At 50.2% G+C, this 12,856-nt stretch overlaps 1 protein-coding gene across 7 annotated transcripts in view; it reads left to right on the top strand.

Moving 5' to 3' along the window:
* Window positions 1–11,372: 11,372 nt before the first annotated feature.
* SDSL (serine dehydratase like) overlaps window positions 11,373–12,856 on the top strand; it is a 21,637-nt gene continuing 20,153 nt past the window's right edge. For 3 of the 7 annotated variants that reach the window (XM_065524857.1, XM_065524855.1, XM_074007964.1), the window contains exon 1: window positions 11,373–11,443. Coding sequence is in view for 2 of the 7 variants with exons in the window: in XM_065524854.1 (XP_065380926.1) it covers window positions 12,554–12,598 (45 nt within the window). In the remaining 5 variants the exon portion in view is untranslated. Of the gene's footprint in view, window positions 11,843–12,425; window positions 12,599–12,856 lie in introns of all 7 variants that reach the window. The other 4 variants (XM_065524854.1, XM_074007963.1, XM_065524856.1 and 1 more) reach the window with 2 other exon arrangements.

The following is a 12,856-nucleotide window of genomic DNA, read 5'->3' on the forward strand; positions in this document are numbered from 1 at the left end:
CAAGACCCTGTCTCAATTAAAAAATAAAAAGTATCAGAGCTGAGTGTGGTGGTGTGCGCCTTTCTACTCAGGAGGCTGAGGTGGGAGGCGCTTGAGCTCAGGAGTTCAAGATCAACCTGGGCAACATAGCAAGACTCTGTCTTAAAAGAAAAAAAGAATGCATCAGTGTTGTGATCTGAAAAACATCAAATTAAGAAAATGGATGATATAAGAACCAAAAACGGGGAAAAAGACAAAATACATATCACTATCTTTGATATCCTGTCTGGGTATATGCTTTTTAAAATAACTACTTGATTGAGATATAAATCATGTACCAATACAATTCACCCATTTAGAGTATTAATTTCAGAACTTTTTCATCACCCCAAAAAGCCTCTCCCTATCCTTCTCTCCCCACCCCAGGACCCTGGCAACCAGTCTGTTTTCTGTCTCTGCGGATCTGCCCTGTTCCTTTTTTTTGAAATGGAGTCTTGCTCTGTCACCCAGGCTGCAGTGCAGTGGTGCAATCTTGGCCCATTGTAGCCTCCACTTCCCGGGTTCAAGCGATTCTCCTGCCTCAGCCTCCCAAATAGCTGGGATTACAGGTGTACGCCACCATGCCAAGGTAATTTTTTATTTTTAGTAGAGATGGGGTTTCACCATGTTGGCCAGGCTGGTCTCGAACTCCTGAACTCAAGTGATCCTTCCACCTTGGCCTCCCAAGTGCTGGTATTACATGTCTTTTTGGTGTAAATGGAATCACACAATGTGTGGTCTTTTGTGTCCAGCTTGGTCTTACTGGTGTCACGTTTTCACGATTCATCCACATCGCAGCATGTATCAGTCCTCCATTCCTTCTCTTGAATCAATATTATTCCATCCTATGGATAAGCCACATGTTGATTATCTGTTTATCAATTCATGGACATTTGCTGTCTGAGTACATATTAATTTTTTCTTTTTGAGACAAGGTCACTCTATTGCCCAGGCTGGAGTGCAGTGGCATGATCACGGCTCACTGCAGCCTCAGCTTCCCAGGCTCAAGTGATCCTCCTGCCTCAGCCTCTCAAGTAGCTGGGACTACAGGTGCGCACCACCACGCCCGGCTAATTTTTGTTTGTTTTTGTTGAGACGGGGTTTCACTACGTTGCCCAGGCTGGCCTTGAACTCCTGGGCTCAACGAATCCTCCCGCCTTGGCCTCCCAAAGTGCTGGGATTACAGGCATGGATTCAGGCATGAGCCACTGAGTCTGGAAACATCTTAATTTTTAAATATACAACTATAACAACAAAAAACCCTACACATGCCGTACATATGTGTTTCTTTGTCCCGTCACGTGGATGGGCTGATCGAGAACCTAAGAGGGCTAGGGACTTGTCCTAGGTCACGCTGGGGAGAATGGGGGCAGCGCCAGCCAGAGTGGCCACGTGATAGGGGCATTCTGACCAGTCCATCAGCTGCTGGAGTGGTCTCAGGGAAAGGCTTGAACCTCAGAGGGATTAGTTCATACCTGTGACTGTAGCATCCCAGGCTTGTTCATTTCCAGACAGCAAGCAAGTCACTTTCCTGAGAGGCTGTGTAACCTTGTGGTGAACAGCATGGGCTGTGCAGTCAGATAGGCCCAAGTTCAAATCCAACCTCTGCCATCAACTTGCTGTGTGACCTTGGACAAGTCACTTAACCTTTCTGTGCTTTGGTTTCTTCAACTAAGAGTAGTTTCCACCTGTTGTGAGGCTTGAGTAGCTTTATTGATGTAAAGCTGTAAGGACAGCTCCCAACACATAGTCAGCACTCAAGAGGCGATGGCCAGACCAGGCGCGGTAACTCATGCTTGTAATCCCAGCACTTTGGGAGGCCGAGGCGGGTGGATCACTTGAGCCCAGGAGTTGGAGACCAGACTTGGCAACATGGCAAGACCCTGTCTCTACAAAAAATACAAAAAAATTTAGCCGGGCTTGGTGGCAAGTGCCTGTAGCCCCGCTACTTGGGGGGCTGAGGTAGGAGGATCGCTTGAGCCCAGGAGGTCGAGGCTGCAGTGAGTCAAAATTGTACCACTGCACTCCAGCCTGGGGAACAGAGCGAGAGGGAGCTCTGTTTTTGTTTTGTTTTGTTTTGTTTTTAAATAGAGATGGTCATTTTTATTTTCTGGTGCTTAAGAGGGCATTAGGGCATTCATGTCTGTAGCTCTGAGTGCTGGAGCACAAGGGTGCAATTCTCTCACCGAGTTTTCATTTGAAGGGTCTTGGATGACTGGGTGAGCCTGTAATCCCAGCACTTTGGGAGGCTGAGGCGGGCGGATCACCTGAGGTTGGGAGTTCAAGACGAGCCTGACCAATATGGTGAAACCCCATCTCAACTAAAAATACAAAAAATTAGCCGGGTGTGGTGGCTCATGCCTGTAGTCCCAGCTACTCAGGAGGCTGAGACAGGAGAATCCCTTGAACCTGGGAGGCGGAGGTTGCAGTGAGCCGAGATTGCACCACTGCACTGCAGCCTGGGTGACAGAGTGAGACTCCATCTCAAAAAATAAAAAAGAAAGAAAGAAAGAAAGAGAAAAAAGTCTTGGGAAGCAAGAAGGAAAGTGCAAGTCACCTTCTTCTCATTTCGCAGATGGACAAACTGAGGCCCAGCTCCATCTAAAACAAGCCTGAAATCCTAGGAGAAGGACGGTGGATTCCAGCCAGGGAGCTTTGTCAAGTGCCTCTGTCATCTCCACTTCCTGGATCAGTTACATCACACTGTCCAGGGAAGTGTCCTGGGGGATGGCCAGATCAGCGTGTTCTTGGTGGCAGGAGGTGGGGATTCTGACGGTTGTTTTCACAGCTCAGGAGGACAGGCAGCTCTCACCTCGGTTTGCCTCCCTGGCCAGTGCAGCCAGCTCCTGAGTCTCCTGGTTAACTAAGGTCTCAGACCTCAGGCTGAAACTGCTCCCCTGCTGTGTGACCTTGGGGTGGTGGTCACCTAAGTTCCCTTAGCCTCAGTTTCCTGCCGGGAGAAATGGGAACGATGATACCTGCTAGGTATTGCGAGGCTTAGAGATAATGGCAGCCTAGGGCCAGGCACCGAGGAAGGACTCAAAGAATAGCAGCTGCTATTTTTAAATTTAATTCAATTAATTATTTTTTTGAGATGGAGTCTCAGTCTGTTGCCCAGGCTGGAGTGCAGTGCCGCGATCTTGGCTCACTGCAGCCTCCGCCTCCCAGGTTCAAGCGATTCTCCTGCCTCAGCCTCCCAAGTAGCTGGGAATTACAGGTGCATACCACCATACCCGGCTAATTTTTGTATTTTAAGGAGAGATTAAGAGATTAAAGTTTCACCATGTTGGCCAGGCTGGTTTCGAACTCCTGACCTCAGATGATCCACCCACCTCAGCCTCCCAAAGTGCTGGGATTACAGGCATGAGCCAGCGTGCCCGGCCCCAAACGTCTTGATGTCTCTTTCTCTCTCACATGCACTGCAGCTGCTGCAGCAGGAAGGCCAGGTGACCTGACCTTCAAAATACCCAGAATCCGACCACTTCTCACCAAGGTCTGCTGCTGCCACCCTGCTTCAAGCCCCTGAGTCCTGTGCCTGCACCCTTGCAGTGGTTCTGCACTGGGGTCCCTGGCCGCTGATTCCCCACACAGCAGCTGGAGGCATCCTATTCAGCCGGAGTCGGGTCACGTTGCTGCTCTGCTCAAGAGCCTCCCATGGCTCCCACCTTACTTGGAATAAAAGCTGATGTCCTGACGGTAGCCTCCAAGGCTCCGCGTGATGTGGCTCCATTCTCTCTCTGTCTTCTTCCTCCCTGACCATCCCCTCCCTTCATTCTGCTGCAGTCACACTGGCCTCTCTGCTGTTCCTGCTGCACTCGGGGTACCCTCCTGCTTCAGGGCCTTTGCAACTGCCCTTTCCTGCCTGTCTCCGTCTTCCCCTAGATATCAGGGTGTCTCACCCCCTTACCTCCTGTAAATATTTGCTTACATGTGACTTTCACAGAGAGGACTTCCCTGGCCCCTCTATCAAAAACCACACCGCCTGTTTTTGTTTTTTTAGATAGCACTTGCCATTATCTTACCCGCCATTTCCCTGGTTAGTGCCTGTTCCCCACCTCCAACCGCACCCCACTGGACTGTGAGCTCCAGGAGGACAGGGTTTTTGCCTGTTTTGTTTCTTGCTGAATTCCCAGTGCCTAGAACAGTGCCTGGCATAAGGTAAGTGCTTCAATAAACATCGGTTAATTCATTACCAAGTGAAATGAACAAACGAAATATCTGAGAAGCATAAGAAGAAGAGGAAAAATGCTAAATGATCCCCCCTGCTGTGCAGGTATGGGGCTGGAGAGCATTGCAGTAGCTCTGAAAGTGGGCTCTTGTAATGATTGTGACTGATGAGCCCCGGGAGACCTTGCTCAAAGTGCATACAGTGGCTGGGAGTGGTGGCTCATGCCTGTAATCCCAGCACTTTGGGAGGCAGAGGAAGGCGGATGACCTGAGGTCAGGAGTTCGAGACCTGCCTGGCCAACATGGTGAAAATCCTTTTCTACTAAAAGTACAAAAATTACCTGGGCGTGGTGCCACATGCCTGTAATCCCAGCTACTCAAGAGGCTGAGGCAGGAGAATTGCTTGAACTCGGGAGGCAGAGGCTGCAGTGAGCCGAGATCACACCACTGCACTCCAACCTGGGCGACAGAGCGAGACTCAGTCTAAAAAAAAAAAAAAAAAGTGTATTCGGGCCCCTCTCTTCCAGAGGAAGGGCCCCCTGATATCTTTCTGTTAGCCCTCATGCCTGCTCTAAGCCAGTCTCTGTTTCCACCACCTGCTCAGCTTTCTTACTACCCAGTTTTCACGCATTCATCATTCTAAATGCAAAAGCACCCTAAATGTTCTAAAGACCCAGTGCTTGATAAGGCCCCTGGGACGTTTTTTGCCTCCTATCCTTCCTTTTGCAGGACCTGTGCTTTCTGCACACACTCCACTTTTTCCAGCCCCTGTGTAAGTAAGGCTCCACCCCAAACTCCCTACTCAAGGACAGTGGTTCTCAAAGTGGGGCAATTTTGCAACCCGGGTATGGGCATTGGCCAATGTCTGGAGACATTTTGGGGTGTCAAACATGGGGTGGAGGGTGCTGTTAGTATCTGGTGGGTGGAGGCCAGGGATGCTGCTACACACAGGACTGGAAGATGTAACATGATCTCCTGCAGTGCACACAACTCCCCTCACACCAAAGAATGATCTGGCCCCAAATGTCAGTAGCGCTGAGATTGGGGAATATGGGGTGAGTCCACCTCCAGGTGGGGCACTTGTCATCAGATACCAGTAGAGTCATGAGTCCTGGGTCTGGAGGGCCGGGGGGTCAGTCAATTACCAGAATGCAAAAGTCTGAAAAACGTCTCAAAAGACCAATCTAAGGTTCTATAATAGCAATGTTTTTAAGGGAGCAATTGGGGAAGTCACAAATCTTGTGACCTCTGGTCATATGACTCCCCCCCTTTTTTTTCTTTTTGAGACAGGGTCTCACTCTGTTGTCCAGGCTAGAGTGCAGTGGTGCAGTCACAGATCCCCGCAGGCTTGAAGTCCTGAGCTCAAGGGATCCTCCTGCCTCAGCCTCCTGAGTATCTGGGACTACAGCTGTGCCGCCACACCCAGGTAATGTTTTTTTTTGTTAGTAGAGATGGGGTCTCAATATGGTGCCCAGGCTGGCTTTGAACTCCTGGGCTCAAGCAGTCCTCCCACCTCAGCCTCCCAATGTGCTAAAGTTATAGTCGTGAGCCACCACTCTCAACCTCACATGACTGTTAAACAGTAAGGGATTACAGAGATTACATTTAGATTTTAGCAGAATTCAAGCCCCTTTCATAATCTTCATTTCATGATCTTTTTTTTTTTTTTTTTTTTTTTTTTGAGACGGAGTCTCGCTCTGTCGCCCAGGCTGGAGTGCAGTGGCGCGATCTCGGCTCACTGCAAGCTCCGCCTCCCGGGTTCACGCCATTCTCCTGCCTCAGCCTCCCGAGTAGCTGGGACTACAGGCGCCCACAACCGCGCCCGGCTAATTTTTTTGTATTTTTAGTAGAGACGGGGTTTCACCGTGGTCTCGATCTCCTGACCTCATGATCCGCCCGCCTCGGCCTCCCAAAGTGCCGGGATTACAGGCGTGAGCCACCGCGCCCGGCCTCATGATCTTTTATTAGTTTTACAAAAGTGATTTCAGTCCCTGAGCAAGGAGGGGGTTAACTTTGCTTGTTTTTTTTGTTTTTTTTTTTTTTTGAGACAGAGTCTTACTCTGTTGCCCAGACTGGAGCACAGTGGCATGATCATGGCTCACTGTAGCCTCCACCTTGTGGGCTCAAGTGAGCCTCCCACCTTAGCCTCCTTAAGAGTTGGGACTACAGGTGTGCATCATGCCTGGCTAATTTTTATTTTTTGTAGAGACAAGGTCTCACTATGTTGCCCAGGCTTGTCTTGAACTCCTGGCCCAAGCAATCCTTCCATCTCAGCCTCCCAAAGTGCTGGGATTACAGGTGTGAACCACTGTGACTGACTTTGCTTCAAAGTTAAACTATAAATTAAATTCTCATGATGGGCCAGGCATGGTGGCTCACGCCTGTAATCTCAGCATTTTGGGAGGCCAAGGTGGGAGGACTGCTTGAGGCCAGGAGTTTGAGACCAGCCGGGGCAACATAGGGAGACTCTGTCTCTAAAAAATAAAAATAAAAATAAAATTAGCTGGCACGCACCTGTAGTCCCAGCTACCCTGGAGGCTGAGGTGGGAGGATTCCTTGAACCCAGGAGATTGAGGCTGCAGTGAACTGGGATCGTGCCACTGCCCTCCAGCCTGGATGAAAGAGTGAGACCCTGTCTCGAAGAAAAAGAATTCCTCCCATGGTTGGCTTGGCCTACACCTGGGAATGAGGATGGCCAGCCTGTGAAGCCAGAAGCAGGCTGGAGTCCACAGCCCGTGAGGCCAGAAGCAGCCTGGAGTCCGCTGGGCTGGAATTCTCACTGTCAGACTCTTCGCAAAGGCAGTTTCAGCCTCTGTGAGTTCTTTCAGCTCAGATGCTGTGGCTATGAATTTCTGTCTCTTGGGACAAGAGCATCCAGGCTGGAGGTGGGGTCCCTGGAAGATTGATCCCATGGCCTATTTGCTGGGCAAGCTGGAGCAAGTTACTTAACCTTTCTGTGCCTCAGCTTCTCCCTTGATCACCGATTCCTTTCCTTTTCAAGGGCAAGAGGACAGAGGGAAAGTTCCTCTGTATAAAGGTTTCAAACGTAAACACTGACAAGGGGCCGACCAAGGGGCAGTTCAGTGATGGGGCTGCAGTAGGGAGAGGTCAGGACGGTGAGACGTGTAGAGCCTCTACAGAGGACGGTGTGCCCCAGCTCCAGCCAGGGGGAGTGTGACCTCCCAGTGTGAGACCATCTCTGGTCTCCAGTGATGTGTCATCTTGGCTAGGGTTGATAAGTCTGAGAGCTTAGCTGAGATGCTCTGTTGTATTGGGTGTTGGGAGAGCTGCACCCAAATTCTGGCACAGTTATTACTCACTAGCTGGGGCTGCCTGAGCCTCAGCTCTTTCGCCATTTAGTGGAACTGAGCCTTCAGCCTTGGGAAGCGTATGACGAAGAGTCCAGGGTTAAATCCGCAAATCAGGAAAGGCTAATCTCAGGCGTCAGAGACTTCGTCCCTCTTCACGCAGTTCCCTTGCCCCGGGAACAGGAAGGTCAGCCGGGGGTGAGGATGGTGTAATGAAGCTTAATGAATAACCCAGGGGACTGGCCGGGGTGGGTGTTTGACGGCCCAAGGTGTCAGGGACAGGGGCTGGCTGACGAACATGGCTCTGGTGGGGACGGATCAGTGACCTGGCCCACCTCTCCAGCCTCATCTGCTCTCTGATGCAGCCACGTGGCTTCTCCAGCCCATCCTCTTCCTCACCCAAGCCAGGAGCTCTGGAGCCTGGTCCCTCTGGGTCTGAGCCCTGGCTCTGCCGCTGCTGTGTGACCTTGGGAAAACCACTTGGCCTCTCTGGTCCTATTTCCACAATGTAGGGTTTATTATAATACTTTTCCAGGGAGTTGTTAACATTCTGTAACATAATGACATCATGGTACTTCGAACATTCACGTGCCACCTTTGCAACTTTTGCCATATTGTCCCATCACCTCTTTTATAATAGTAATACAAAACAATAGCAGCTGGGCGCGGTAGCTCACGCCTATAATCCCACCACTCTGGGAGGCCGAGGCGGGCAGATCACTCGAGGTCAGGAGTTTGAAAGCAGCCTGGCCAACATGGTGAAACGCTGTTTCTACTAAAAATACAAAAATTAGCCAGGTGTGATGGTGCAAGCCTGTAATCCCAGCTACTTGGGAGGCTGAGGCAGGAGAATCCCTTGAACCCGTGAGGCAGAGGTTGCGGTGAGCCGAGATTGCGCCATTGCACTCCAGCCTGGGTGACAGAGTGAGTGAGACTCTGTCTCAAAAAACAAAACACAATAAAACAAAAGCAACAGCAGCGAACACAGAGCACTAACTACTGTTCTAATATTTTACCTGCATTAATGCATTTGATCCTCACATTGACTGTACTAGGGAAGTAGTATTTTATCCCCATCTTACATTTGAGGCAACAAGGCACAGAGAGGTTAAGTGACTTACTCAAGGTCACAAGGTCACACAGAACGTGGCAGAGCAAGTATTTGTATCAGAGCCTGGCTGTAGGTCTGTGTTTTAACTACTAGGCATGCTGCTTGTTCATGCCAGAAACTACTACTACTATTATTACTACTAATAATTTATATATATTTATGTCTCTATATAAAAATATATATATTTATATCTATATATAAAAAATATATATTTATATCTATATTTTTAAGACAGAGTTTCGCTCTTGTTGCCCAGGCTGGAGTGCAATGGCACGACCTCGGCTCACTGTAAACTCCACCTCCCCGGTTCAAGTGATTCTCCTGCCTCAGCCTCCCAAGTAGCTCAGATTACAGGCGCCCACCACCACGTCCAGCTAACTTTTTGTATTTTTAGTAGAAATGGGGTTTCACCGTGTTGGCCATGCTGGTCTTGAACTCCTGACCTCAGGTGATCCACCCGCCTCGGCATCCCAAAGTGCTGGGATTACAGGCATGAGCCACCATGCCTGGTCAATTAATGTATTTTTTAAGGAGGCTCCATTTTTAAATTTTAATACCTACCTTAGCTTCTTCCTAAGCCATCATGCCCATGAAACTATGGGTCTGATATTTTACATGTACATACACACACATATGTATACACATATATATACACCTACATACATACACATATCTTTCCTAATGCACACAGAAATAAATCACCAACTATTAAAAAATCTTTGGGGGCTGGGCACAGTGGCTGTTGCCTGTAATCCCAGCATTTTGGGAGGCCAAGGTAGGAGGATTGCTTGAGGTCAGGAGTTCAAGATCAGCCTGGGCAGTGCAGTAAGACCTCGTTTGTAAAACAAACAAACAAACAAACAAACAGTGTGGGATATGCTGGACAGCACGCATCTGCTTGTATACAGTAGACATGCATTAAATGCAGCTAGTCTGCTTCTTGTCAAAGCCTGAGCTGTGTGCTGAGTCTCTACCTACTCTACCTGATCTTGCCCCACCCCCTGCTACCCTATGGGGACTTTCTGCCCTCTGTCATCTTAGGAGGTGTTAGAGTTGCCACCGAATTGGGTGTCTTCCTTTCCCCTCCATGCTGGGGGCCACTTCAAGGCACAAACTGGATTGTATCACCTCTGTGTCCCCAGTGCCCAGTCCAGGACAAGGCACCCGACAAGGATGGGTGTGTGTCCAAAGCGAGGATGGGTATTAACTTGCCAGAGTCCACATTAAGGATCACGGCCAAGCAGCTCCATCTAACCCGAAGTAGCTGAGAGTTAATCATCAAACCTGGAGGATCAGAAACAGCCCAAGAAGGGCTGCCAGGTCTTCCTGGACCCACTTTCCCCATGGGGAAACTGAGGCCCAGAGATGGGCATCACCTGCTCAGGTTCACCCAGTGAGATGGTGCAGAGACAAGACATGAATTTGACCATGTCATGCCCCCCACCTAAAGGCTTCTGTGGCTCCCTAGTGCCCCTGGGTAAGGCCCAAACTCTGGATTGGTACAGGCGTCCCTGTGGACTCTGATCTCTGCTCATGTCTCCAGCCCCAACCCCACTTGCTTCCCCACCCCTGCCTTCTCCCTCCCAGTCCCACTGGATACCTCCCCGACCCTGGAACACTCCATGTTTTTCATTTCCAGACCTTTGTACTCCCTGTGCCTGACTCCTGGCTCCACTCAGACTTCCCCTCCTCCAGGAAGCCTTCCCAGCCCCCCAGGGCCAGGCGGGGTGCCTGCTCTGGGTTCCACAGCTCTGCCCCACCCCGCTAGCTGCCAACATCTGATAGCACTAATAATTACTCTCTAACGTCCCTGAGGGCTTTGTGAAGGCAGAGGACATGCTATTTGGTTTGAGGCCAAAGGTCCAGGGATTGGCACGTAGTAGGTGTCCAATAAATATTTATTGAATGAATGAATGATCAGTCATTCATTTGAGTAGCAAATGATTGCTTGGGTTCTCATGTCGTGTGTAAAATATTTGAGACGGGGAGGTGCTTCAGACAAAAATATACCTTTCCCATGTGACAAATAATAATTGTTTCCCTGGCCGGGTGCGTGGCTCATGCCTGTAATCCCAGCACTTTGGGAGGCAGAGGCAAACAGATCACCTGAGGTCAGGAGTTCAAGACCAGCCTGGCCAGCATGGTGAAACCCTGTCTCTACTAAAAATACAAAAATTAGCTGGGTGTGGTGGCGGGTGCCTGTAATCCCGGCTACTCGGGAGGCTGAGGTGGGAGACTCACTTTAATCTGGCAGGCGGAGTTTGCAGTGAGCCGAGATAGCACCACTGCACTCCAGCCTGGGTGACAAGAGTGAAACTCCGTCTCCAAAAAAAAAAAAAAAAAAAAAGTTTCCTTGTCCTTGTTTTCCCATCTCAGACCTAAGCTGACCCCAACAGTGGCTCAGGGGAAGTGGATGGCATCCGGGACAATCACTAGACCTAAAATGAGAAGATATGGAGATGCCTACATCCCAGAAGAGATGGCCCAGGGCCAGGGGTAAAGGCTGTCTCTGCCCCTTGCTGGCTGGGAAGTTTTGGCCAAATAAGTTCCCTTTTCTGAATTTCAGTTTGCTCATCTGTCAAATGAGACAGGGTGGTGCATGAGTCAGTCATAGGCAGTGCCCAGGAAAGCAGTGAGGGTTGCCCTCATCCCCTCTCCTCCTCCATCTTCACCTGGAGGCGAAGGGTCTGGAGCTTTCTCTTTAACAAAGGAGGAGGGGCCAAGGTTGCCGGAAGCTGCCTGAAGCTGGACAGAGCTGGTTCCTGGACAGAGCTGGTTCCCGGGCAGGCTGGAGGGCAGGAGCTGGGGCCACGTTGGTCTGAGATAGTTGGGCAGGGAGGTAAGAGGTCTGGGGCCAGCTGGGTCCCCTGGAGCTCAGTGTGTGTATGAATGAGAGGCTGCAGGAGTTTGGGAGGCTTTGGGCAAAGTCCAAGCTGAGCAGGTGGGAGTGAGAGGGGCTGAGCATGGTCTAGGCCCTCCTGGGAATGTCGATTGAATTCAGGGTGCTCTGCTGAAGAAAGCGTTGTGCTGGGGACCCTGAGGGGTGAGAGCAGGTTCTGCCTGCCAGAGGGGCAGGGCTGGGCATTCTACCAGCCAAGGGGCCAGCCCGAGGTGTCCCAGCCCTGGCACCAGGGATTTGGCTGTGGAGTGCCACCAAGGTGGCCTCTGGGGAAAGACTTCGGGGACAAGGGAGGTAGACAGCATTGGTGGTCTTTACCTCAACTCATAGACGTGACAGGTAAGGCCCAGTGACAAAAGAGACTTAACCAAGGTTGGCATGACTGGGACTTGAGTCTGAGCCCCCTGCTTTCCCCTGGGTTGTTCCACAGCAGGGAGGACCCAGGTCCCCCATTTCATCCCTGGTGGCTGCCATACTGGACAATAGCTCTGTGTCCCCCGGCCAAGACAGCTCAGTCCCAGACCTCAGGTGCCTGATGGGGTCTGGGGTTGATAAGGCTGTTGGCAACTTGAGGCTTTTTCATTTAACTGATTCCTGCTGTCCTCTTGTGAGTCAGTATAACCAAGAGGGCTGGGGAAGCCTGGAAACTGAGCCAGGAGCATTTGGTTCCAAAGGACAATTGGCAATAAATATTAAATGCCTGCAGCTTTCATAATAGCAATGATAACACTACTATATTAGAGAAAGTATAGCATCGCGGTTAATGGCAGATGCCAAAGACACTGCCTGGTGTGAATTCTGGCTATGCTGTTTCTAACTGTGTGAGCTTGGAAAAGTTACTTAATTTCTCTGGGCCTCAGGTTCACTGTCTATAAAATGGAATCAATGGTGAGTTAATGGCATGCCTGTTGTGAGCCAACAGGTTGCTCACACCTGTTATCCCAGTATTTGGGAGGCAGAGACAAAAGATTGACCTGAGGCCAGGAGTTCAAGACCAGCCTGGACAACTCAGCAAAACTGCATCTCTATAAAAATTAAAATATCAGCCGGATGCAGTGGTGCATGTCTACAGTTCCAGCTACTCAGGAGGCTGAGGTGAGAGGATTGCTTGAGCCCGGGACTTCAAGGTTACAGTGAGCCATGATCGCGCCACTGCACTCCAGCCCAGGCAGCAGAGTGAGACCCTGTCTCTAAAAAACACACCAAAAACAAGAAAGAGGAAGGATTATGGAGTAGGGAGCGTTCATCCTGACAATCCTAGGATCCCCAGGGGCAAAATCTGGGGATTTCACCAGAAAGGAAGAGACCCATTTCCAAGTGGACAGACACCCAGCGTGGGTGCCCTTACCATGC

This window comes from Macaca fascicularis, chromosome 11 (assembly GCF_037993035.2).
Source record: "Macaca fascicularis isolate 582-1 chromosome 11, T2T-MFA8v1.1".
NCBI classification, from domain to species: Eukaryota; Metazoa; Chordata; class Mammalia; order Primates; family Cercopithecidae; genus Macaca; species Macaca fascicularis.